The following is a 26,840-nucleotide window of genomic DNA, read 5'->3' as shown; positions in this document are numbered from 1 at the left end:
TAATTACATCTAGCAAATTCTAGACAGACTGAAAAATGAAACCAAAGACATAGCTCAGAAGTTGAGGATGCTATTGTTCCTTCAGAGGACCAAAGTTCACTTGAACAGCTCACAGTTGTCTGTAACTCCAGCTCCAGGGTATCCAACACCCTCTTCTGGCATCCAAGGACACCAGTACACATATGCACATACCCAAATAAAAATACATCTTAAAACATTAAAAAGTGCCAAGAGGACTGTGTGTGGTGGCACACACCTTTAATCCCACACACTCAAGGGGTGGGCAGAGGTAACGTCGTAAGTTTGAGACCAGCCTCTTCTACACAATTCCAGGACAATTGGGGTGAGGTAGAAAGTCCCTGTTAAAACACAAAAAACTAAAAGCCCATACAGTGTCGTGTCTAGTCTAAAAGGGCCAAATGAAGCCCTTATGGAAAGGGTGGGAAGAACTGGCCACAGCAATATGTCTACATCATTCCTTCAACAAATGGTTAATGCCACCCTTCCTATTTCAGAGACCATTCCAAATTAAGACACCTCTACAGGATGGAGTTTTAAATTCCACTAAATTACAGACAAACTAAGAAAGATAATTACTGCAAGATTGAAGCATTTGAGGACTGGGGCTGAGCAGACAGCTCAGTTCAGTAATGAGTTCAGATCCCCAGCACCCATGGAAAAGCTGGGTGTGACATTGAGCATCTGTTATCCCAGCCCTGCAGGGACAAAGTCAGGCAGATCCCTTGAGCCCACTGGTTCTAGTTTCAGTGAGTTCTAGGTTCAAAGAGACTGCCTCACAAAATAAGGTGGAAAGCAACTGAAAAGAACCTGATGTGGACCTGTGGGCTTCCACATTCGTGCCCATTTCCACAGACACACACATACATGCAACTGTGCACTCACCACATACCTGTAAAGGGTGACTAGCCAGTTTTACTATGAAAAGGTCTCACTAATGTGCACAAATGGAGACAAGGCAACAGGCACACTGAGTGAGTGGTTACTTTGCAGAAAAACAAAGTGCCAAGACTAGGGACTTGGTTAGCCTTGCCAATCGTCCAAGGGCTGGGGAGTAAAATGATGGTGCCCCTCTCACCAGGGTATGGAGGGCAGAGGGACGGCCACATTTTGAACTCACTGTGGGCAGCTAACTGATGCTACTGATGGCAGTGAAGAGCAAAGCCAAACTAAGAGCAATGTGTGCTTTGCATGATGGGACCCCTGGAAGGAGGGGCTCAAAGATGTTTGAGAGACAGAAGCCCAGTAATGCAGTGCACACTCTTGAAAGACCATATTGACATAGTGACATGTTACGTTGGGCACACTGGAGCTTGCTTCTTGCCACCAGATTCTTCCACTGCTCCAGAGAAGTCAGAGAGTGTAACAGAGTGCTCAGGATGAGTTACTGAGGAAAACAGCTGTTCATAAAGCAGCTCGTGGACGGTGGCAACTGGTGACAAGTCACCACAGCTAAAACTGGAGTGCTGTAGTCACAGCGACATTTATGAGTATTTTCAGTCCCCATCCCCCCATCCCCCCCCTCGTAGGAGTGTGTACTTTATAAAAGTAAACCACCAAGCAATGGGGTTGGCTTCCAGTGGTGGCCCCTGTTACACTCAGCAAGTGGAATCATGATGGCAGACATCTGTTTTGAGGCTAAGCAGAGGCTATGGAGTCAGTAAGAACAGAACCAAGCCTGATGCTGCAGCAGTAGGCAAGGCCATAGGGAGCAGTGTGAGGGGCAAGACATGACCACTGCACTAAGATGTCCTGGAAACACGCTGCATTGCCCCTGCCTTCAGTGTGTCCAGGACAAGTTTCAGGCCAGGTTCTGGGGTCTACATGAAGGGAAGACCACCTCTGTATCAGCGGTTCTCACCCTTGCTAATGCTGCCACCCTTTAATACAGTCTCTCAGGTTGTGGTGACGACCCCCCCCCATAATGTTGTTTTCCTTGCTACTTCGTAACTGTACCTTTGCTACTGTTATGAACTGTAATGTCAATGTCTTTTCTGGTGGTCTTATGTGACCCAGGTGAAAGGGACCTTCAAGCCTGGGGGGGGGGTCGTGACCCACAGGCTGAGAAACGCTCACTGCTCTACCTCTTCCTGACTCTCTCTGACTTTAAACAGGGCTTTCTTTTTCTAAAATTTGTTTGGAGATTTTTTTCTTTTTCTTTTATGTATATCTGCACACCATGTGCACACAGTGTGCATACCTAGACAAGTGTAGGATCCCCTGGAATTGGAGTTACAGACGGCTGTGAGCTGCCATGTATATGCCGGGAGTCAAACTCGGGAGAGCAGTCGGTGCTCCTAAGTGCTGAGCCATCTCCAGCTCTTTTTAAAGGTGTGTGTGTGTGTGCCTCTGTGTGTGTGTGTGTGTGTGTGTGTGTGTGTGTGCGCGTGCGTGCGTGTGCCTGTGCGTGTGCCTGTGCGTGTGCGTGTGCTGTGTGCTGTGGAGTGTGTGTGTGTGCTGTGTGTGCTGTGTGTGTGTATGTGTATGTGCCTGTGCATATGTGAGCATGTATGTGTGCATGGCTGTGTGTTTGTCCGCAGATGGCAGTGATCCCTTAGTGTCTGACTTACAGGCAGCTATGGCTGCCTGACACGGGTGCTGGGAACTGAACTTGTTTCCTTTGGAAGAGCAGCAAGCATTCCTCACTGCTCAGCCATCTCTGCAGCTCTTACACAGAGTTTTCATTAACCTCCAAAGGCCATGTTGATAAACTGGATTATATTAAAGTCAGTGGTTATCCCATGTCAGATATCCCCGTGGGCACATCTGCCTACAGCAGCAGCATCAATGGCCCAAGCCCCAGGCAGCTTTGTATCAAGCACAGTACAGTGACGGCAAGCCTGTGTCTGTCCAAGGGACAGTTGTTTGTGGGTGAGCAGACATGGTATATGGAAACAGCTGATAACCAAAACCCACTCCAAATTGTGGATAAAGCAGGCAAATAACATTAGGTGCTGAAGGAGAATGACCGGGAAAGCTGCCTGTTGCTTGAATATGGTTCAGTCCAGGGGTCAGGAAGAACAACAGCCATGAGAAGCTGAGACAGAACAAGACAAGTCCAACAGATCCCCTTAGTGTCACGTGGCCTGCTCACCATTGAAGAAGACCTCAGCCTTGCCATCGTATGAGGGAGGTGGAGCAGAAGCCCAGCCCAGTACACTGAACCTCAGGTAAGCTGATACTACTCACCAGCATGCCGCGTAGAGGAAGGAAGCCACGGATTCGGAAATGACTGGCCCCTGTGACACTCTTGCTTGTATACAGCAACATATCTGAGAACTGAGCAATGCACAGCCTTAGATAAGTGAATTGTGCAAACAAGGGACAGAGTTTCAATGTAAATATAGTTAGACTCTGATGAACTACAGATGGCCATGGTGTGTCTACCAGATCTACCGAAGTCACTGGAGATTGCTTGGGGAAAATCTCATTCCTTCGGAAGAACTGGGGGGCCAGTCCCCAGTCCTCTCTGGTCTGGACTAGCTAGTAGAAGCAGCCAGGAGCTCTGGCTGGTGCAGACAGTCAGCTTCTCACCTGCATGGCTCAAGTCTGGGGCACTTGGAAAAGAAACCTAGACCCTCTGTCCCCTGTTTCTAGGCCAGCACTGAGACACCCTGGCTGCTGATGGGCCAGACATTTCTATAGCCATGTGGGCATCTCTATGTTGGCTCTGCTTGTTGTCCTAGAATGTGGGACAGGAATAAGCAGGCAGCGCAGGCAAAGCAGCCTTCCTATTGCTCACTCTCAAGAGACCTCCTGATTTCCCAGGTGACTCTGAGCTGCCACCTGGGATGAAGCTTCTTGGGGCTGAGCTAGCAGGCAGAGAGCTAATTTTCCTGACAGAATTTTACCCACTGATTCCTCCCAGTGTGGAAATGCAGTTTGGGGCACAGAGGGAAACATACCAAGAAAAACATCCTCTGCTGCAGGCCCTTCTTGGTGAGCTTGTGAAGGCAGCCCTCTCGGATGAACTCCTGAAAGGTAATTAGGGTCTGTAAGCAAGATTGCATCAGCCGTGTGCTTACTGGGCCACAGGTTATGCGAGCCAACCTCTAGCTAGCTTGCTTGTGTGCACACGCCACAGCATGCGTGTGGAGTCAGAAGACAACCCTCAGTACCGGTTCTCTCTGCCATTTTGTGGGATGTAGGAACAAACCAGGGTGTCAGGCCTGCATCACCTCTTCCTGCTGAGCTGTCCTGCCAGCACTCTGGGAGAGTCATCCTGCTCTGCAAATGTACCCCTATCCTGGTGCCAATGTGGTCCCCAGCCACCTACCTGCCCTGAGACAAGGGAACCAAGAGGTACACTCTCTATTGGAGAGATACTGGGAGACGAGGTCATGAAGAGTCCATCTGAGTTCTGCTGTGGGAAGGCTGGGCAGAGCAGGTATGAGAAGGGGACAGTCTCTACAAACACTGGGGTTAGCTACCCCTCACGGGAGCATGAATAAAGAATAAGAGCCCTATTGCCACACAGGCTTACAAAGTCAAGGGGCCGCGCCTTTGATCCCTGTACTCGGGAGGTAGAGACAGGTGGATCTCTATGAGTTCATGGCCAGCCTGGTCTACACAGTGTAGTTCCAGGCCAGCTTAGGCTACATAGTGAGACCCTGTCTCAAAATAAAACAAACAAACAAAAGTGTGTGTGGGGCAATCTGAACAAAACAACAGGAGTCTGGGTGGGCGCAGTCCTCCTGATACCAAGTAAGGCCCACAAAGAAGACTACATGCTTACTGACATAAGATGAAAAACAGCCCCAGGGGACTATTCCATGAGACAGGAAGGTCTGCCACCCTGTCTGTGAACTTGTGTAGTAGTTAGTACTTAGTAGGGCCAGGTACTAAGCTCGCTTCCTCCAGCCTTTATGTCAAAGTACTGAGTCAAGAGCAAAAGACAAGAGACATGCGGACCCTTGGGACAGAACTGCAAGTGCAGAAAGAAGCCCACATATCTATGGGGCTTTTAATGTTTATAAGGAGGACAAGACGATTCATCAGATGTGCCAGGGTAGCCTGATACCCATGTGCAAAGGAATCAAATTGGACGAAGTGGCCTGGAAGACTGGTGCACGCTGGGAAGCATGTTTTATCCCTAGAGTCACAGAGACCAAGTGCTATGGTGCACACCGCAATCCCATCACTCAGGAGGTGAGGCAGGCGGACAGAAGGACTAGAAGTTCAAGGTCATCCTTGAATATAAGTGAATTTGAGGTGAGCCTGGGTTACATGAGACCCTGCCAACAAAAAAAAAGAAAAACTAATAGAAGAAAATCAAATAGGTGACTAATCTTGGGTTAGGGAATATTTCCTGGTATATGACACCTAAGGTGTGAACAACTAAAGATAAGTTGAGCATTAGTAAAATAAAAAGTTTTAATATAATAATTTAATAATATAACCAATGAGGATAAAGAGACAACCCAGATATCTGAGATGGAGTCTCACCATGCAGCCTAAACTCAAAATCCTCTAGCCTCAGCCCCAATTGCTGGGCTTAGAGATATGAACCACCGCCACGCTACTGTGCTTTCTCTAGTCTCCTAGCTTAAGGGGTGGCTCTGCCGGGCTTATACTACCAGAATGGGGACTGACCACTAATGGGCCTTGGGGTTTCTTTTTGGGGTGATGAAAATGTTGCCAATTAGTGATGATGACGACATAACTTTGTGGGTACACTGAAAGCCCCTGGATTACACACTTTTAAAAGGTGAGTTTTATGCTACATTTAATAAAATTCAATTAAAGACAGCAGACATAAAATCTTTCCCAAGTACAGGCACTTACCCTTCCAGGAGCGATGAGGTTCTCCACGCCAACCAGGTCACGCTGGAGCTCTGTCAGCTTCTGCAGGTTTTCTAGCCGGGTGAGGCTGTGCTGGAGCCTGGTGGTCACTTCTGTGATGGCCTTCAGTGCCTCTGTGTGGAGAGATCCCTCAGTTCAGACCCCTGAATAAGACTCTCCACTCTCTGCCTAGGGAAAGAGCTGGTATTTTATAGATGGCTTTCATCTGAGGGACTTCAGACTCCTTGCAAGGTTCTGCCCCACTGGCTAAGCTCCTGTTCAAGTACAGCCCCTGCAGTTCCCTGGAAGCTTTGACTCTTTGAACTCAAGGGGCCAGCTTGGTGGGAAAAGGGCAGATTCTATAAACAATGCAAAGCACTATTAGTTCAAGGAGAGCAGGTCATTGTGCTGTTCGTTCTTGGAACAGATGCCCACCTATAGCTGAAGCAAATCTAAGAGGTCAATAAAGGAAACTCACTAAGGTGAACATGAACTCAACCCCAGCCCTGAGTAGGTGATGCTGGCTGGAAAGAGCCACTTATCTAGTCCTGCCCCTCTGCCGTCCCTAGTGCAGTGACCCGCCTTCCCTGCTGGAACCACTCATGGGGACTGCTCTTACATCTTTTAAAATGAGTTTTATTTTTAGTTGTGTGTAAATGTATATGTGGTTGTATGTGATTATGTACACACTTGGGTGCAGAAACCCTTGGAGTGTAGACAAGGGCACTGGGTCCCCTGGAGCTGGAGTTAAAGGAGATTATAAGCCACCTGGCACAGATGCTGGAACCAAATTTGTGTCCTCTGCAAGAGCAGAGGGTGCTCTTAACCAATGAGCCATCTCATCTTTCCAGCCCTCTGCTCGCCCTTTTAATAGAATCTCTTTTTGCCTGACTGCATGCCTCTCACTTGTGCTTCCCTCTCCACCAGCAGCCTGACAAGGTCTCCAGACCTGACTAACACCCCTTATTCTCAGTCCCACCCTGACAGGGACTTCATGGGATCCCAGGACAGTTAGTGTTCTTTATAGGGTGCTTGTAGCTTTCAGAGGCAAAGGCAAATTAAGAGGGGAACACACACCAAATCATCATCGTTGACAAGACTCCAGTGACCCTCCTTCCTAGACTCCAGGGACCCTCCTTCCTAGACTCCAGGGACCCTCCTTCCTAGACCCCAGTGACCCTCCTTCTAGACCCCAGTGACCCTCCTTCCTAGACCCCAGTGACCCTCCTTCCTAGACCGCAGTGACCCTCCTTCTAGACCCCAGTGACCCTCCTTCCTAGACCCCAGTGACCCTCCTTCCTAGACCCCAGTGACCCTCCTTCCTAGATCCCAGTGACCCTCCTTCCTAGATCCCAGTGACCCTCCTTCCTAGATCCCAGTGACCCTCCTTCTAGACCCCAGTGACCCTCCTTCCTAGACCCCAGTGACCCTCCTTCCTAGACCCCAGTGACCCTCCTTCCTAGATCCCAGTGACCCTCCTTCCTAGACCCCAGTGACCCTCCTTCCTAGATCCCAGTGACCCTCCTTCCTAGATCCCAGTGACCCTCCTTCCTAGATCCCAGTGACCCTCCTTCCTAGATCCCAGTGACCCTCCTTCTAGACCCCAGTGACCCTCCTTCCTAGACCCCAGTGACCCTCCTTCCTAGATCCCAGTGACCCTCCTTCCTAGATCCCAGTGACCCTCCTTCCTAGATCCCAGTGACCCTCCTTCCTAGATCCCAGTGACCCTCCTTCTAGACCCCAGTGACCCTCCTTCCTAGACCCCAGTGACCCTCCTTCCTAGACCCCAGTGACCCTCCTTCTAGACTCCAGTGACCCTTCTTCTAGACCCCAGTGACCCTCCTTCTAGACCCCAGTGACCCTCCTTCCTAGACCCCAGTGACCCTCCTTCTAGACTCCAGTGACCCTCCTTCTAGACCCCAGTGACCTTCCTTCTAGACCCCAGTGACCCTCCTTCTTAGACTCCAGGGACCGTCCTTCCTAGACCCCAGGGACCCTCCTTCCTAGACCCCAGTGACTCTCCTTCCTAGACCCCAGTGACCCTCCTTCCTAGACTCCAGTGACCCTCCTTCTAGACCCCAGTGACCTTCCTTCTAGACCCCAGTGACCCTCCTTCTTAGACTCCAGGGACCGTCCTTTCTAGACCCCAGGGACTCTCCTTCCTAGACCCCAGTGACTCTCCTTCCTAGACCCCAGTGTTCCTCCTTCCTAGACTCCAGGGACCCTCCTTCCTAGACTCCAGGGACCCTCCTTCCTAGACTCCAGGGACCCTCCTTCTAGACCCCAGTGACCCTCCTTCCTAGACCCCAGTGACCCTTCTGCCTCAGCCTCCCAAGTAGCTAGGATTACATTACATCCATGAGTCACTACTGCCAGCTAAGTATATTTTAGTAATAATTTTAATGACTTATAGATAGAATCGTCTTGTATTAAATTTATGCTATGACTAAAATTTCTATCTGTAAATTAACAGGATTTAAACTTCATTCTGTATGGTTCACATATGTCAGGAACTTCCAACAGGCTGCTTGGCTCAAATATTTGCTTCATTTTAGAGTCAAGTATTCCAGGACAGAAACACCCACAAGAAAGAGGTCATTCTGGGATATGCCCATCCCACAGTGCCCTTGTGTCAGTGATCCTGACAGAAGCAGACCACCTTGGTTGCAGTACCCCACCCTCTGGAATGTGACCAGGGCTGAGAAAGACTGTGCCAGGGAACAGAAAGGCAGTAAAAGCCGGAACATGCTTCCCCAAAGCAGCCGAGAAGAGGGCAAGGCCAGCAGGCAGTTGTGAGCACTGGGCTGTCAGCTGTGGGTAGAGCCAGTGTAGTCTACACTTCCCAGTCCACCTCACAGTGTCCTCACTCACCATGGCAGTCGGCATAGTCCCGGTGTCCAGGGGAGTAGTGCGCACACAGACGGCCCAGCAGCAGGCGGTAGTGCACCAGCCTCTGGACGGGCTTCAGCAGGAATGTGTTGAGAGGCAGGTAGCATACCTTCTGGAGTTCAAACTCTCTGTAGACAGCCTCCAGCTTTTTACAGTGTTTTGTGGCCTTTTCCAGTTCTGTGAGGACCTCGTCGTGTCTTTGGAAGTAGCTAGTAAACTCCTATTGAGGCACAAAAGGACAACGCTCAGGTGCAGAGACGTGATGGTAGGATGATGGGGGGTCCATGGGAAGGCAGCTTGTCTGCCCAGGCAGAGCCCCAGTGTGGACTCTAACGTGGTAGCAGGAAACCCTGACAGGACACAATGGGGACACACAATTTGGTGGGTACAAGCCAAGCTTCTGTTCACACAGAACTGCATGTTTCCCCATCTTAGACTCTATGGCAGTGTGGACCTCATTCCATTCCCAGTGTTTGGGGCTCCTCCACAGCTGGTCCTCACCCTGGCCACTGCTGACTGGTCCCGCCCTGCACTCTCATGTGGTACAAGACCACGAGCCTTTCCTTCATGTGTGGATAAAGAATGGAGCTCAGAGGCTAGGGGAGCTGGAGCTTGCCTGTGGACACACTGAGTGCCTGGCAAGAACTCAACCCTCTTCCCCGGGTTCAGTGCCGACTTGGTTATTGGAGAGGAGACTGTTCAGAAGGGATCCCTGCGCTGAGGGCTACCCTGCTGGAAAGGTAACAATGGCAGAGGGGAATCCTGTTTCAGGCACTGTGTTCTGAGGAGAACTCTGCTGGATAAAAACATGAACCCAGGGGAACCCTGCCGGAGGGCAATGCTAAGCTGAAAAAGCATGCTGAGACCCACTCCTCTAAAGGGGGTGTTGCTCAAGGTGACTGCTTTGATGGAAGCCCTGTTTAGAGGACTCTGTCCTGAGGGTAAGTGTGCTAGAGAAAGATATTCTGAATAAAACCTGATTCTGGGGGGGGGGCACTGTTTAGTTGGTTGCTGTCTAGGGAAATGTTCTGGGACAATGATATTCCCAGAGGAATCTGCTCTGGGGGAACACTTAAGAAATTATATTTAGCAGCCAGACAGTGGTGGTGCACACTTTAATCTCAGTACTTGGGAGGCAGAGGCAGGTGGACCTCTGAGAGTTTGATGCCAGCCTAGTCTACAAAATGAGTTCCAGGACAGCCAGGGTTACACATGGAAAGCCTGTCTAGAAAAACCAAAAACCAACCAAACAAACAAAAATGAAAAAGAAAGAAATTATAGAGAGCAATAGTGCTCTGGGAAAGGTCTTGTGAAGGGAACCCTGCAATGAGGAGCCTCATGCAGAGAGAGATTCTGGGAACGGTAAATCCTGTTCTGAAGGGAACTCATTTCTGAGGGAGGGGAAAAAATCATCATATCTGAGGAGTCCCTTCTGGGGAAAGCCTCATCTCCTTCTCCCTTATACGCACGCACACATGCACGCACGGTGTTTTTGAGAGAGGGTTTCTCTTTGTAACCCTGGCTATGCCTGCTTTTACCTCCCAAGTGCTGGGATTAAGGGTGCAAACCCCCATGCCCTTGAAGAAGCCGGCACCAGGCACATGGGAACTGGAGTTATAGGTTGTAAGAACAGTGTGGGTGCTGGGAACCCAACCCAAGTGCTCTACCACTGTGCCAACCCCCAACCCAGGATGTTGTTCTGAGAACACTGCACTGAAAGAACATTGCACTAGGAGGGAACCTTAATTCTGGTGAACAAGAATTCTGAGAGGAAACATAGGGTCTGCCCTTCTGGGAGAACAAGTTCTATGAAGCTCAGTTCTGAGGGGAGCCATGCTTAGAAAAACGCAGTTCTGAGGTGGTAAGGCCACTCTAGGGAATACTACCATGGGGAAGACATTCTGAAGGGAAATCTAGGGAGGTGGTGCTGAAGGGAAAGCGGTACCGAGAAAGCCCCCCCCCCAAAAAAAAAATAACCCATGTTCTGAGGAGAACTGCTCTAGAGGAAATACTCTTGGGGAAAATAACCTTTTCTGACAGGCCTTTGTTTTAAGCATGTCTTCTTAGGTGAAATCTTGTTCTGGGGACAGGTGTTGTGAGGGGAACCTTGCTAGGAATTACACTCTGAGGGAGAGGCAGCTCTGAGGGGACCCTGCTCTAGGAATGTGTGTTCCCAAGAGACTCTTGTGAGCACTAGTACTCTAGGGAACCATGTTCTGAGGAGACCCCTGAGACAGGCTGTTTTTACTGGGATACTGTTCCAAGGAACACTGTTAATACTAAATGTAGAACTTTGTTCAGGGTTGTTCAAGGAGCAGTTTTGGAAACAGTGTTGTTCTTCAGAGAGCCCTGTCCTGAGTGGAGCATTCAGGTAGGTACCGGCAGACAAGAACCCTTTTCTGAGGGAGCCCTGTTGTGGAGAATGAGGAGATGAACTTGTTCTTCGGAATGCTGCTGTGAGAGGAACACTGTTCCAAGAACAACACAGACACTTCCTTCACGGCTTCCATGTTCGGCCTGGAGCTACCACACAAACCTGCTTACCTTTAGCTGATGCATGTTCCTGAGGAGGATGTCCCCAATTCGTTGTTGATCACCCTTTAATTGGGCACTGGAGGGTGACTCCCTGGATTAGAGGAAGAAGAAGGTTTATAAGCCCCATGGTAGCTTACAGAAAATACCATGATTTCCTGTAACAAGTTACTGTGGTCATAGTCATTTTTCCTTGTTTGAGACAGGGTTTGGCTGGCCCCCACATGGGATTCTCCTATCTCTGTCTCCCTAGTGCTGGAATTATAGGGTGTGTCACTACACCTAGCAGTCACAGTCATGAATGGTGAGGTGTTTGCATGTGGAAAGAATTTGACAGCAACAATTACTGCATTTCTCTAAATACGATGGTAACCAGGTGAAAACAGATTCTTTTCTCTTTAACTTGCTTCTCTACTCTCTTTACTGGAATAGGATAAATAAAACTTGTTATTAAGGTTTATTCTACCTCGCCCAATAGGATTCTGAAATACACTTCAATGAAATAATGGTTGTTCTAAATCAGTTCCTGAAGATGGGGACTTCCGAGCCGGGTGGTGGTGGTGCACGCCTTTAATCCCAGCACTCGGGAGGCAGGTGGATCTCTGTGAGTTCGAGGCCAGCCTGTCTCCAGAGCGAGTGCCAGGATAGGCTCCAAAGCTACACAGAGAAACCCTGTCTTGAAAAACCAAAAAAAAAAAAAAAAAAGATGGGGGACTTCCGGAGGCAAGTGATGGTGTCAAGGGGTGGGTACTCTCCAAGGAGAGTTCAAGACTCGGGGACTGCTTGTCAGGCACCCAGGCCAAGGAGCCAGTAGTGTGTACAGTGGAGGTCGAGGACGTGGGAGCCATCTACATGGAGGTTTCAGAAAGTGGGGGTCTCCTGTGGGGGGCGTCAAGGAGATGGCACCATCCAGTGTACAGTACTGTTACCAGAGTGCCAGCCTCTGCTCCACCTCAAGCAGGAAGCCTCTGTGGAACTCGTAGACTGGATCAATGTTGGAGAAGAGCAGGGTCATCAGGGCAGCAGGCATGGCGTTCTCCTTGATCACCATACTTCGGAACCACTGTGGGAGGAGTTTGGCATGAGAGGCTCAGCCAGGAGCTGAAGGACCACGCCTCTGAGGGCTTATGAACTCATGACACCCAGCAAAGTTCCTCCAGTTTATAAAGACAGCCTAAACCAGCGCTCCATGTATCCTCTTTGTTGACTGTATAATTTTCAGATATAAACAAAACAATTCTAGGACAAAGCTTTTGGATAGAGACATTCTAAGCTTTAGCTTTGTGAGAACTTATAAGACATTAGCACTCTAGCATGACTTAGACAACGTGCTGTGAGGCGAGCATAGTCAACAGAATTTACATAAGTCAGTCTCAAGACCGCCAAAGACATGTCTCAGGATGGTGCCTCTGGGTTTATATCCAAATCATATTGAGGAAATCAAAGCGATCAAGGACTAAGGTTTCATACCACAGTAATAACTTCTAAATCCTTCAGATAGGTTCGTTCTGTAGCGAGAATCTCCTTGGCTATGAAATAGGCCTCATCTTCTGGCATGTGCTGAAAGAGGCAGAGAGAAGCATGAGCACACTTCTGGGGCCACGTTACCCTTTCACACACAGGGAGAGCCAGGTGTTTCTAACATGCTATGCTCAAGCAAACATCATTTTGGAAATTCCTAGCATAATTCCCACAGGGATTTACTGTAAAAGATTTATTTTATTTGTATATGTGTATGACTGAATGTATGTCCATGTATTGCATGTGTACAGTGCCTGCAGAGGCCAGAAAAGGTCAATGGATTTCAGTTACAAGTGTTTTCAAACCACCTGATGCAGACGCTGGAAACTGAATCTGAGCCCTCTGAAGATCAGCAAGGACTCTCAACTATATAGGCATCTCTCGAGCCTGGAGATTTACTTGCAAACAAACACATCCAATTAAGACCAGCTACATTTCTCTCAACATCGGGCCCTCATTGTTTGTTATTCAAGGAAATAATTGCTATTCAAATATTAATATATATAAACAGAACTGAAGCTTATTATTGGTTTATCACTGCCAGTGATGAAGCTGGTTATAAGATAAAGAACCATGAGTGAATGTTTAAACATGTATGTATGTATGGCACAGTGGTTAAGAGCCCTGGATGCTCTTCCAGGGGACCAGGTTCAAATCCCAGCACCCACAAGGTAGCAGACAACCACTTATGACTCCAGACCCAGGAGAACCTGATAGCCTCTGTATGCACATGGTACACATATATACGTGTAGGCAAAATAAACACAAAATAAATAAAAATGTTAAGTATATGGTTAAAATAATTAAACTTGGGCTGGAGATAGAGCTCAGCATGAAATTTTTAAAAAAGAACAATTAAACTTACCTCATAAAAGTAACAACAACAACAAACTACCAGTATCTATTGTGAGCGTGCCTATGACACAGTGCTGAGCTGGCTGACATACTTCCTGAACGTGGAAGCAGACCCCAGGTCCATCTCCAGGCTCAGTTTTCAGCAGCTTCCTTTGTGCTTGCTAGTATAGGACCTAAGGTGGACCTGTCTAAGGAGACCTTGCATCTCCATCAGGGCTGTGTCTGTCCAGTGTGTGAACGCAACACGAAAAGTCAGCGAGGGGCTGCAAACCATGGCAGAATGCTGCCATGGAGAGTACAAGGCAGAAAAGGCCGTGAAGAATGTGATCAGGCCACACACTCACACGGAGTGGGTCGAATGGGCCAGCAAACAGGACAAGTGTCAAGGCACAGAAAGTATAAGGGGTGCAGGGTGGTAAAAGAAAGCCATCAGGCCTCTGGTGCTGTGGAGTGTCTGGAGTCAAGGCGAATGAACTGTGATATGCAGGCAGGATGCAAGCAGACCTGGAGGGGCAGACGGGAGCCTCAGAAGGCCTCTGCACAAGTCCAGTGAGATGGTGTCTTGTAAATGTGATGCGTGACTGGCAGAGGCAGCAAGAATGACCGCAACATATTCTGGCCTAAGCCAAGGGAAAGATCAGCGGTCACCACCAGAGATGGGAAGGCTGAGGCAGTTCTGGGAGAAGAAGAGACTAACTTTGCACCCCAATAGCCTGCAATATGCTTCGCAGGCTGCATAAGGACAAACAAGGGGGCCACAGTGATCCCCCCAGAGGCCCATGTTTGGGGTCCATATTGTCTTTTCTGTGCGCCTGATTTAGTTCAAGATAGACTGAATATTCTCTCACAGTCTCTGGAATAAAGGAGTCACGAGGTATGTTCATTATGTGTCTGGGATCCCATGGAATGTAGTGCCTTCTGTCCATCAGAGGGGCGCACCACTGTAATCCATACCCGCCGGAAGCCATGTGCAATGTCTCCATCAGCTCTTCTCAAATGACCAGGAGCGATGCACTAGCCAGGGCCCCTGGTGTTTTTCCTGGGGTATGGCCTTTTCCCCAGCAGAACAGCTCACCTACATTTACAACCTTCCACATTTTTGTATTCTGTGCCATAAAACATTTTTAAAAATTCAAGTCCAATGACATCTAAAAAAAAAATAGTCTTTTATCTCCCCCTGGCTTAACATACATATGTCATGAACTTTTAGCAGTGAGAGCCGGGTGACTCTAGCTTTCCCCACAGCAGGACAGAGGTTCTGGTTGCTAGTTTTGCACACTTCTGGCCTTGGCCTAGGGCCAACAGGTCAGGGAAGATGGCCTTGTAATGGTAATTACCTTTGTCTGAAACCCAAAAGCACATCCCAACTCTGCATGTGTGACAGAAACCAGCTCCTCACTGTATGACAGAAAACATGCACAGTCCCAAGCGCATCAGTGAAAACTCTATACAGGTACCACTGATGGTGACAAGCCACCAACTTCCCTGCCCCTGTTACAGAATGACCAAATCAAACCCAGGCAAGCTGACCTGCTGGGTATGGTGGATGAGATAGGTGGATGGCAATGGGGACAGTCTATGGGGACAGCACCACCTGCCCATCTTTACCACCTATCACTACAGGATAGCGCCATCTGTCAGACCTACACAAGCACAAGGAAAAATGCTTCTGCAATCTTTTGGCAATCCTGCTTTCTGAATATTGTTGATCTTCACCCATCTCTATTACAAAGGAAGGAAAAAAAAAAACCAAAAAACCACACTATGTGAGGCCAGAGAAACAGCTCAGTGATTAAGAGCACTGGCTGTTCTTCCAAAGGACTTGGGTTCAATTCCCAGCATTCCCATGGTGGCTCACAATCTTGGTAATTCCATTTTCAGCGGATTTGGTGCTCTCTTCTTGCCTCTGTGGTCACTGCATGCATGTGGTGCACAGACATGCAAACAAGCCAAACAAACTCATACATGTAAAATACAATTAAAAATGCATCAAGTAGAAGACAGTGGAACGAAGGGGAACGGGCTGTCCTGCTCCCACCAGCAGGCTTGGAGGGCCATCCATTCCTTATTCTTCCACATAGCTGAGCTGCCAGAGAAAGGCTTGACCAGGCCTGGGCATAGATGGGGTAATGCATCTCTAACTCATGCCCATATGTGCAACCAAAAGGAATGGATGCTACTCAGATTCTTCAGGAGAGTCATCAGTGGCTGTGGTTTATAAAGTCACAACAGTTGGAAACTCTGGGGGAAGGCTACCTTCAGGTCAGGTCGCAGTGACTTCTGACTCAGTGACCCTGATGGGTCTGTGATGGACTGGACTGTCTGTGCTGCCCAGGAACTTAGCCATGCTTGATCCTGGCTTTATGAGGTAGACTTAGGTATTTAGGATGGTACAGTTGCCAGAGCAGAGCTGAATCTCACAGGACTGCTGCAGATGGATCTTCTTCCTTGGTGATGCAGCTACCACCTCCTGGAGAGCATGTCTCTGTGAAGGCTAGAGGTGACCTCTCCCCAGGGGCCTAGGAAGGTGGTTGTTTCCAGGCTGTATCATGATGACCAGACAGACACCTTCTTTTAGGGCTACACTCCATGAGCTCAACCATCCCAGGTGAAGAATCAACTAGTTTTTCTTTTTTTTTTTTTGGTTGGTTGGTTTTTTGAGACAGGGTTTCGCTGTGGCTTTGGAGGCTGTCCTGGAACTAGCTCTTGTACACCAGACTGGTCTCGAACTTACAGAGATCCACTTGCCTCTGCCTCCCAAGTGCTAGATTAAAGGCGAGCTCCACCAATGCCCGGCTCATTTTTTTTTTTTTTTAAATGCGGTAACATTAAAATTCAGTGTTAAAAACAGTTCCCTCGATCCATTTGTTTTTTTTTGTTTTTTTTTGTTTTTTTTTGTTTTTTTTTTGTTACCAAGGAAATGATGAAAGAGATTGTTTCCAAAATAAATAAAAAGGACCATAAGACAACTGTGTTCATGCCAAACACAAAGTGGCCAATGTCGTAAGAGTGATTACTGCCCGCTGATCTCTAGGCCTGGGAGTAGGCCATCTCTTGCCTGCAGGCTTCCAGGATAGCCACTTTGTAACCATCTCCCTTGCATGGGTCAAAGGACTTCCCCCAGCCAAGATGGGGTCCTAGAGGCTCCCTGGGCACAGAGAAAGGAGTGGCCTGCCTGCTTCACACTGTGTGGAAATGGGTCTTGTCCTCCCTGCTAAGGTGTCTCAAATGTCCCATCCTCTGGATAACTGGGCTAAAATCTTGCTACAGTTTGGATTGATTCTTAAAGGCCGACATGTTGAAATGCTTGGTCTCTAATTCAGCACTATGGCAAGGTGGTGAATTTCAGGTGGGTCCCGGTAGGACCTAGTGGGAGTACTCTGGGACACGGGGGGCAGGTATGTCCCCAAAGAGGTTAATGGGATTCAGTCCTGCTTCTCTTTCATGTCCTGGCCATGAAATAAATGGCTGCATTTCAGCACGAGCTCCCATCAAGTCAGCTTTTCTGCGGCCCAAATGGCAGAGCTGCACACCATGGGCTAAAACCACCCACACTGTGAGACAGAGTGAAAGTGGTGTCTTCATAACTTGATCTGTCTCGGGTGTCCACGTTACAGTGAGAGAGAGCAAATACAAACGGAGCACAGGAGCTATAAGAATGGTGCGAAGACAGGCGCCGCCTATGAACGCACCCCCTATTACCCACCTGGCTGATGCTCAAAACCCCACTGCATCCCACTGTGGCTCCTAAGAGATCACAATGGCTTTCTATTTTAGGTCTATTCCCTTTCCTAGACCATTCTTCATGATTGCCTGTAAAGCTATAACCCCAGGTTGGCTACTGGTTGTCCCTGGCACCTATGAGTAAGCGGGCTCTTCTGCTTGCTCGTTCAGTACCGTATATTTCAGTGTGCTCTCACCACAGAGAACTACACAAACACATGTCATGTCCTGTCACAAAGCTCAGGACCTCCCACTTCAGGCACTAGCATCTCTAACGTTGGTCAGATACCCTTCTCATCCAGGAAGTCTCCCATATGAGATCTTCCTGAGCCCCAACCAACCTTCCTTTTGCAGCCCCAACTTGAAGTTACTCACCTGTAAGCAAGGAGAAAGGAAGGAACAGGCAGGGGCGAAACAAAAGGGGAGAGGCCACAGCTCCTGCAGGGAAATGGCCTGTCCCTTTCCCACTTAGCTTCAGGGTCAGCCTAACACGTGGAACCCATGGCTGTCAAAACGGCCTGTTACACAAATAAGGGACTGTGTGTACCCGAAGCCTTGACTTCTAGCCAAGTATCTCAGAAAGGGATTCTGTTGATGGGGTGTGAGCAGTCTTTTCTTGCCCACCCCGGGGCTCCCCACTTAGGGTTTATACCCAGCAGCACGTCAGTCTCAAGAGTGGCCCACCTTGTGTTTCTGCTCTTCCTGGTTGTCCATCCTGGCTGTACTGAGGACAGGGCTTAGAACAGGGGACGGGCCCTGCTCAGCTGTGCTCAGAGAGGCCTGAGGCTCAGGGCTCAGGCTCAGCTGGCGCTTCTGGCTGCAGGGAGAAGGCTGAGGACTATCCACAGAAAAGCCTAGAAATGAATGAAGTAGGCGGAGCAAAAATGAGAACAGCTGCGAGGTCAGCCTCCCTGGCACTAGACTGTAAATCTCGTGCTGCAGTTAGCTTCTATGGAAAATGTGTGTGGTTTGTCACATGCAATCCTAGACACAACACCAAAGGAAACATAGTGATGGCTAATCTGCCCAGTCTCGGGGACCAACACATGGTTCAGTGGAGGCCAGGGATGGCAGAGACACGCACATCACCACATTGCTCACCTGAAAGGCACACCTAACTTTTGGCCTGTGTTATGACTGATTTATTAAAAAGCTAGATTACATAAAATCACTCACTTCATAATTCTGTGTTCCAGTTGCTGAGCTTTTCACTAACTTAGGTTCTCACATTAAAATAAAAGACTAATGCCTAACTCCTCTCCTTATTAAAACAGGGTTTGCCTTTGAATAAACTAGAATCTTAGCCAACTTCCTAGGAGGCCAATTATTCATCTGACAATTTATAATCCTCAAATTTTCTCAGGAGGCTAAGGCAGGATGATCATGAAATTAAGGCCAGCCTGGGCTACAAAGTAACATCCTGTCACACTGTCACACTTAAAAGAGAGAGAGAGAGAGAGAGAGAGAGAGAGAGAGAGAGAGAGAGAGAGAGAGGAAGAAAATTCCTTAACTTCTTGTCAAAGAATTCTCAACAATTAAACGCAAATTTTAAAGATGCGCTGAAAACAGCATGTTTTATTTGAGACAGGGTCCCAGTTCAGGCTGACCTCAAACTGGCTATGCAACTCCTTATCCTCTAGCTCCCACATCCTGAATGCTTGGATTACAGGCAAACTCACTACACTCTAAACAGTAGTGTACAGGAGTCATGGAAAGGCTATTTAGAAACCACTGAAAAGGAAATTTACCTTACATTTCCAGGTGAAAAGTGTTTTTGCCCTGAAATTAGCAGTACTCCTAACCGTGATTATTGCATGCCTGAGACCCCAGGTTGCCAGGGTGCCACAACCTCCTCACTCCACCCACGACTGCTTTCAAAGGAAGACCGTCAGGCTCTGCTGTTGAGAGTCCTCCAGTGAAGTCCTCTGCAGTGACCAGTTTATAAGACTAAACCTTGGTTATTTAACTAAAGCTCCTAAATGAGAACCGGTAGCATGCAGCCCCCACTCACAGGACAGGCACAAGCCGCTGGGCAGAGGAGGTCCTTATTTTCACATTGACAAAGTCAGGGGTCTTCAAGGACCTTGCCTGCTGTCAGGACATTTTAAAGATGCTCTGACAGGTATTCTGGTAAAACTCTGCCTTGGAATTTTTCACAAGTCATGTCTGAAGGCAGGAGGAAACATTCATTAACATAGAAAGCCTAGACAATGTTACTATAGGAAAGTTTAACAACCGGTTTATTGAAATTTGCTTTATTACATATTTGGTTGAAACATGCTAAACAACATTAATGATATAAAATGATACCTGTCACTGCATTTCAATTTTTCTCTACTGTGGAATAAAAGTGGAGCCGACCTGTCCCTGCTGCCCTGAACTGTGGGTTATTCCCTCCATCAAGTACATCCCAAAGATGTACTACTTAAGGTTCATGCTCCAAAATCTCTATCACTGGTAACTCAGAACTACATGAGGTCCTTTTATGAAATTAAAACTCAGAATCTAGAAGCTCTGAATAATTTACACTCTACAACTATAGTGTTTAAAATACAGTAGCTGTTAGTCTTTACATTTAATTATTAAAAAAATATATCAAAGACCCCGACATTAGAGGCAGGGGGTGGTGGCACACACCTTTAGTCCCAGCACTTGGGAGGCAGAGGCAGGTGGATCTCAGTTTGAAGCTAGTGTGAACTACAGAGTGAGTTCCAGGACAGCCAGGGCTACACAGAGAAACCCTGTCTCAAAACAAAACAAAACAAAACAACAAAAAACAACCCTCCCAAAAGAAACAAAGAAGATACCACTGCTTTACCCAAGTCTCTAAGGTTCCTCACAGCATCATACTTGAAGATATGAAGTCTAGAGTAAGTTCTAGTGGCCAGTTACCAAAGAGTTTCTGGGATACAGAGCGATAGAGCACATGGGCTGGCCTGTAATCCTAACAATTTATAAGCCAGCTGGGCTGCACAGCAAGCCCAATCTTGAGGCTAGAAGGATGGCTCAGTGGTTAAGAGCCCTTGCTGCTCTTCCAGAGGACCCGGGTTTGGTTCCCAGCACCCATATGGCAGCTTCCAATCATTGTAACACTAGTTCCAGTGGATCTGATGCCCTATCCTGACCTCTGACCTCTGCAGGCACCATGTGTGCATGTAATACACAGACACACATGTTGGCAAACACTCATGAACATAAAACAAATCTTTTTAAACGGCTGCCACAAAACTGGACATTGATTTTTAGGAGCAGGAGGGGCAGAACATGCAGAAATGCTGTACTTCAGGCACCGTCAAGTGATGCATTTCTGGGATGCAAATAGGGCATAGTAAGCATGAGGGGAACAGCCATTAAGGCAAGAGATGTGACTGCCAACAAGCAGCCATAAAGAAGGGAGGCTCCACTGTGGGATGGATTAGTGTAAACTATTGGTTTTATGGAGGTTAAAAATCACGCCTTTAATCCCAGCACTCTGGAGGCAGAGGCAGGAGGATCTCTGTGAGTTTGAGGCCAGCCTGGTCTACAGAGTGAGTTCCAGGACAGACTCCAAAGCCACAAAGAAACCCTGTCTCGAGAAAAAAAAACTACAAAAAAAAATCACTTACTATCACTATACATATTTCTATATTATAAAAAAGTTATCAACTTAGAATTTAATGAATAATCTTAAATGTACCACAAGGTACCCTTAAATATACCTTTTTACAGTTAAACCTGTTAGAAAAATTTCTAAATCATTCTTGAAATTATACAAATAAACGCCATCATAATGTTAAGTAAGCTGGGTCTGGGATTTAGTGGAAGAATACTTCTCAGCACTCCGAAGTTCCTCAATTTGACTCCCAGCAAGCGTGCAAGCACACACACACAAACACACACTCGCACACTCACACACTCGCACACAGTCACATATACACTCACACACATACACACACACTCACACACACCACACACTCGCACACAGTCACATATACACTCACACACACACACACACACACAAACACACATACTCAAAACACACACACACACTCGCACACAGTCACATATACACTCACACACATAAATACACACACACACACACTCACACTCAAACACACATACTCAAACACACACACACACACACACACACTCACAGTCACATATACACTCACACACACTCGCACACACACACACACACACACACACACTCGCACACAGTCACATATACACTCACACACACACACACATACACACACACACTCAAACACACATACTCAAAACACACACACACACTCGCACACAGTCACATATACACTCACACACACACACACATACACACACACACTCAAACACACATACTCAAACACACACACACACACACACACACACACACACACACACACACGATTACCACCACTGCTACCACCCTACCAAAAAGTATGGTGAGATATTTTGTCAAGTAACTGGCAATATACATGTAACTCTTGTAAATGTGACCTTGGTGTATCCTCTCACAGCAAGCAGTGTCTGTCCCTGGAGCACACTTTCAGCTGGAGTTACCCAGCAGACTTGTGTGCCTGTGTGTGTGTGTGTGTGTGTGTGTGTGTGTGTGTGTGTGTGTGTGTGTGTGAAGGGTGGCTAGCCTGGCTGCTTGACAGAATCACAGGCAGCATAAAGCCAGTGTCACTCAGGTTCTGAGACTCAGTGTTCCTTGACATGGAAGACAATGGGCCTAACAGTTCTTCCATTAAAAAGCCTCTCAACATCACTAAGACATATTTTTGTTTTGTTCTGAAGACCGGCTCCATATGTAGCTCAGGCTGCCCTCAAAATTCCCTGATCTTCCTGCTTCCACATCCTGAGTTCTGGAATTACAGGTGTAAAAAGACTAATTTGAATGAATGACTAAAGCTGTCTTAAGAGTTTGAGGTGTTATGAAATGTTTCAAGGTAACTGACACTTCACTACAGAGTCAATCTTAAGTATTTGCAGAAACCCCAAGGTCCTCTAGCAAAAACCATTGAGAGTGAATCAGTATTGCTCCGAGCCACAGGAGTTCCTATGATAAATCCCATGTGTTCCCAGCTTTTCATGTATATGCTACACCCAGGGAACGTCCAGCTCCCTACTGTAGTGTGAGGGATCAGCTATCTTAGCTGCAGAGAAGGGATTCTTCAGATTCAAAACCAAGTTCCTTGAAATTGAGGGGTGTAAACAGCAGCTCCGGTTCTCTGAGCTCTACACTTCTGTGGGGGCAGACCCAGATGTCCCCTGGGGGACACTGCTGCATAGGCTGCAGGTGGGGGTGTCATTTAACACAGTCTCAGAGTGGCAAGTTACAAACGTGCCATCACAGGACACTTAACACTTATTTCAAATTGTCAACAGTGAGTACTTCTGGCAGGTGGTTTATCTCTTAAAACTTCTCAGAATACACTTGACAATTTTTGAAATGTTATTTAAAATGCAATGCTATCCTTTTGTCCTTACCTTTACCTTTTCCTTCATGACAATTGTTTTTGTTCATCTAACAAGAGATGAAAGATGATGAAAAACAACTTCACATTTAGAGAGAAAAGAAAATTTACTTTTATTTCATACCGTTAAGTTCTCTTTTAAAGAATTCTTTAATAAAAAGTCTTGAACATATTTGCCTAAACCAGAGGATCAATTCCTACTCAGCAAAACTGAAGGTTAATTTGAGTATAAGAGGCACAAGGAAGAAAATCTATGCCTTGAATAGTAGACTGTCAGTTTCAGAAAGAAAAGAAAGAAAGAAAGAAAGAAAGAAAGAAAGAAAAAAACCCCACAGAACTGATTGCATGATGCAAACAGGTAAATGTACATTTGGTGAGTTCTCAGACATTATTTCTGGCTTTGTTACTGGGCTAGTGTCATACTTTGTCTTTACAAACAGAATCTGGTTTTAAAACGAGTGGAAGGTAAAGAAACAGTTAACAGTGCCCCCTATCCTGACAAGAAAATAAGGAAGACAAAGACACTCTCCCCTGATGGTCACTGTGGCCTTATGATTCAACAGTGCTCAGAGAGAACGAGGGCTTCAGCCCCACCAGGCTGAGCGCTCAGAGCCAGCAATCTTTTGCCCCCTCCTCACAGCACCCTCGGGCACCCTGGTGCACTCTACCACTGCTCCACAGACTTCTCAGATTCACACCATGATGCTCATTCTCCCTGTGCAGGTGTGCCAGACCCCCTACAGGACCAGACTGACCTGGAACCTCACAGCTCCAGTGTCAACCTACCCCTGTGTTAGCGCTGCAACTGTGATGGTGTGTGGCTCTGACCTCTGCCAAATACTTTGCTCACCAGAATCTCACAAGGAGAGGGAACCTGAAAAGAAACTGATAAAGATGGAAAACACTTGAGGTAGCTGGATCTTCCTTCAGGCTGTCAAGAGATCAGACTAAAGAGAGTGGGCCTGCTGCACTTGGGAAGAAGGGTGTTTTACTAGAGCTGCACAAACTGGGCATGGACAGAAGACAAGTCCACTTATGTGACTTCAGTGGGACTCATCACCTGAATAAGCAAGTAAATCCCAACAAAGAACTGGTGATCTTATGGTCAGCTTGTACAAGGCCAGAGTTCCCAATGGGACATGGCAGAATGTTCTGGCAAGTGTGGCCAGGGGGCGGCAGTGGGAGCCGGGCCTGAGACTGACTGTCCTGTAGCTCAGAGCAGGCACTGTCATGCTTCTTGGAACTTAATATTGCACAAACACCAACTTAAGTTCTTTCATTTCAGACAGGAGGAGGGGGAAGGAGGGAGGAAGGGAGATGGGGGGGAAGGGAGGGGGCAGAGAAGAGGCGCAGCACTTGCCAGGCTTGTAGTTTACCTTTGCACATGCACTTTGACGTTTTGGTTTTAACAGAACGATTTCTTGGAGGTTAGGGGTATAGCTTAGTGGAAGAACCTAACGTGCATGGTGAGGTCCTGAGTTTTAGACCCAGGGCTACAAAACAAACCCCTCCAAACCCCAAAATATACTTTTGCCTAAAACCTTTAGAACCTATGACAAGTCAAATATGGTGAGTCTACAAAGTGGGCCTCATCAGAAGTGGCAGAGTTTTCTGGGTGGTGGTGGTGCACACTATTAATCCCAGCACTCGGGAGGCAGAGGCAGGCGGATCTCTGTGAGTTCGAGGCCAGTCTGGTCTCCAGAACTAGTTCCAGGACAGTCAAGGCTACACAAAGAAACCTTGTCTCAAAACACCAGACAAAGAAAGAAAGAAAGAGGGAGGGAGGGAGGAAGGGAGGCAGAGTAACTGGGTTACCATCTCCATTAGCTCCATTAGATGGGGAGTTAGCCTAGGTCAGACAACATACAAAGCCCCAAATCTGAGCATAGCAGCTCATTTATGATGAGTTTTATCCCTGGAGACCCACATACTAGAGTCATTACTTCATTCATGTGCAGTGGGTACCAACAGTTAACGTATCAGCCGGGCGTACACTTGTGTGCTAGGAGACCTGAGTTCCTGTGACTAGTCTCCTGTGTGGGAGTGCCTGCCACCATGCACTGTGGCCTAGAAGCGCTGTTGCCCAGGCCTCTCCTCTGTGGAGAGACACTGATGCTGAGCTCTGGGGGCCTGTGAGCCTCCCACTCGAGTCACGGGTGCCTGCTAATCACTGGTGCCTGGAGCTGTGTCTCTGTGCTCCCAGCACCTCAAAGAGTTAAGGTGTTCAAAGTGTTTCTGGCCACTGCTGCCCAGAAGGTGGGAACTGGGTCCCTGAACTTCCCTGGGGATACAAGGGGCCAGAGAAGTATGGACACTTCCAAGCAAGCAGTTTTCTGCCTCTGTTGGATGAATGGGAAGTTTTAAGTTTGTATCCAGAGCAAAACCTGCCTGAGACTGCTGAGCTCTGGGGAGTAAGTACTGCCCTCCAGGCCAGGCCTCCTCCCTGTCACCACTGGGAGGTTCTAGCCCACAGGAACACACTGAAAAACATGTCCTGGTGTTCAGCTTTCAGAGTCAGCAGTACCTTCTGTGCAGAATAAAGCACACCTCTGTGGTGTGCACTTGACAACAGAGGTGGCCACGTGGGGCTTGCACCTTCAAGTGTGGTGTGTGCTCTAAGCACACTCCACGGGCTCCTCGACCTCCTCTGCCACACTGGCCATGTTAACCACATCAGACAATAACAGAAAGGCAATGAAAGAGTGCTGAGACAGAGAAAGCAAGACGCCACCCCAACCACTGGCCTTCAAAACAGATGTCACTACCCATACCCATAGTGAGGCAATCCATGTAAGCAGCACACTGCCTGTTTGCTGCTCAGGAGCCAATGAAAGAAAAATCAGTGAAGGGTTGCATAAACATGCACTTATTTCAAGGATTAATTTAACATGTAAAATAATCTGTGACCTACATAAATCAAACTCTTAAGTACAGGGAAAGAAAGCTAAAAAGCCCATTTAAAAAATTCATAGTAAATATTTCCTCATTTTATTGAATAAACAATTAAAAACTGTCAGTACATATCTGCAAATTTATAAATGGTAATTTCAAGGGAAAACAGATTTTATAAGTACCACAAAGCAGACAATAGAAATGTCTCTTTAAAACATCAACAAGTTAGAATGCATAGAGAAATCCCAGCTCCACGTCCTTCATTTCCTAGAAGAGTGAATGTAAGCGCTTCCATCCAAAGGGACAGCTCTGTGCACCAGTGGACACTGTGGCACTGGCTACTGAGTGGAAGGAGGTGACAATACCTGCCACCTGTGACAGTGTCTTCTGCATATGTAGCCCTGAGACAGGAGCCAAAGTGAGACCACGAGGACGCAATTCCACGAACTTAAGAACAAACATTAACTACTGAGCAGCACTGATGATGAAGTAACTAACTGTTCTAGTAAAATTTTTAGGAGTTTCTGCTGCTCTATGAACTGGAGGGGATAAGTGCACCTGAAGTTATACGGTACCTATCGGCATCAGCTGGTACATAAACATGTAAGAGTTAAGACTGTGTTATCATAACCACAGTGTGGGTGACACAATATAATCATTACTCAGGTAGAGCAGGGGAGATTGCATGAAGAAATGAAAATATACCTGTGCACTAACTCCATCGGAAAGGATGGAATCACTGACATGTCAACAGTTTTCATGTTACATTCCTGGATGTGCTAGTGCACATCCCTTGGTCATTTGAACTAAACAAAACACACGTGCTAATGAAAACGGGCATTGTAAATGCCAGACCCAGACAATGCCTCTGCCACATAAAAGGCACGGACCGTTACATAATGGATCAAAGGCTTATGCAGTGCAGAACATGGCACATCTTAGCATAAACAATCCTGCTACCATGTAACTATGTTGTTAGTCTTCAACTATTCATAGTGGTTTATATAAAATACTGAGACTTTGGGATCTTAAATATAAAAATATACTTGATAACTAATAAATATGTATCTAAAGCAGAGTACATTGTTAGTGATGGATTTAGTGGTGGCCTTGTACTGCAGGAGACAGATGTGGAGTTCTGGCCCTATCAACACTGACACACTGGCTGCTATT

At 47.3% G+C, this 26,840-nt stretch overlaps 1 protein-coding gene across 1 annotated transcript in view; it reads right to left on the bottom strand.

Annotated features, from left to right (window-relative positions):
- Positions 1-26,840, bottom strand: part of Farp2 (FERM, ARH/RhoGEF and pleckstrin domain protein 2) — a 95,827-nt gene that overhangs the window by 5,693 nt on the left and 63,294 nt on the right. Inside the window, exons 14-21 of the mRNA XM_027397671.2 lie at positions 18,004-18,173; positions 12,691-12,780; positions 12,150-12,283; positions 11,233-11,314; positions 8,671-8,908; positions 5,803-5,933; positions 3,924-3,992; positions 3,208-3,297 (exon numbers count right to left, since the gene is read on the bottom strand). Of these exons, the coding sequence (XP_027253472.1) occupies positions 3,208-3,297; positions 3,924-3,992; positions 5,803-5,933; positions 8,671-8,908; positions 11,233-11,314; positions 12,150-12,283; positions 12,691-12,780; positions 18,004-18,173 (1,004 nt within the window). The remainder of the gene's footprint in view (positions 1-3,207; positions 3,298-3,923; positions 3,993-5,802; positions 5,934-8,670; positions 8,909-11,232; positions 11,315-12,149; positions 12,284-12,690; positions 12,781-18,003; positions 18,174-26,840) is intronic.

This window comes from Cricetulus griseus, chromosome 2 (assembly GCF_003668045.3).
Source record: "Cricetulus griseus strain 17A/GY chromosome 2, alternate assembly CriGri-PICRH-1.0, whole genome shotgun sequence".
NCBI classification, from domain to species: domain Eukaryota; kingdom Metazoa; phylum Chordata; class Mammalia; order Rodentia; family Cricetidae; genus Cricetulus; species Cricetulus griseus.
This window is presented reverse-complemented; position numbering and strand designations above follow the sequence as displayed.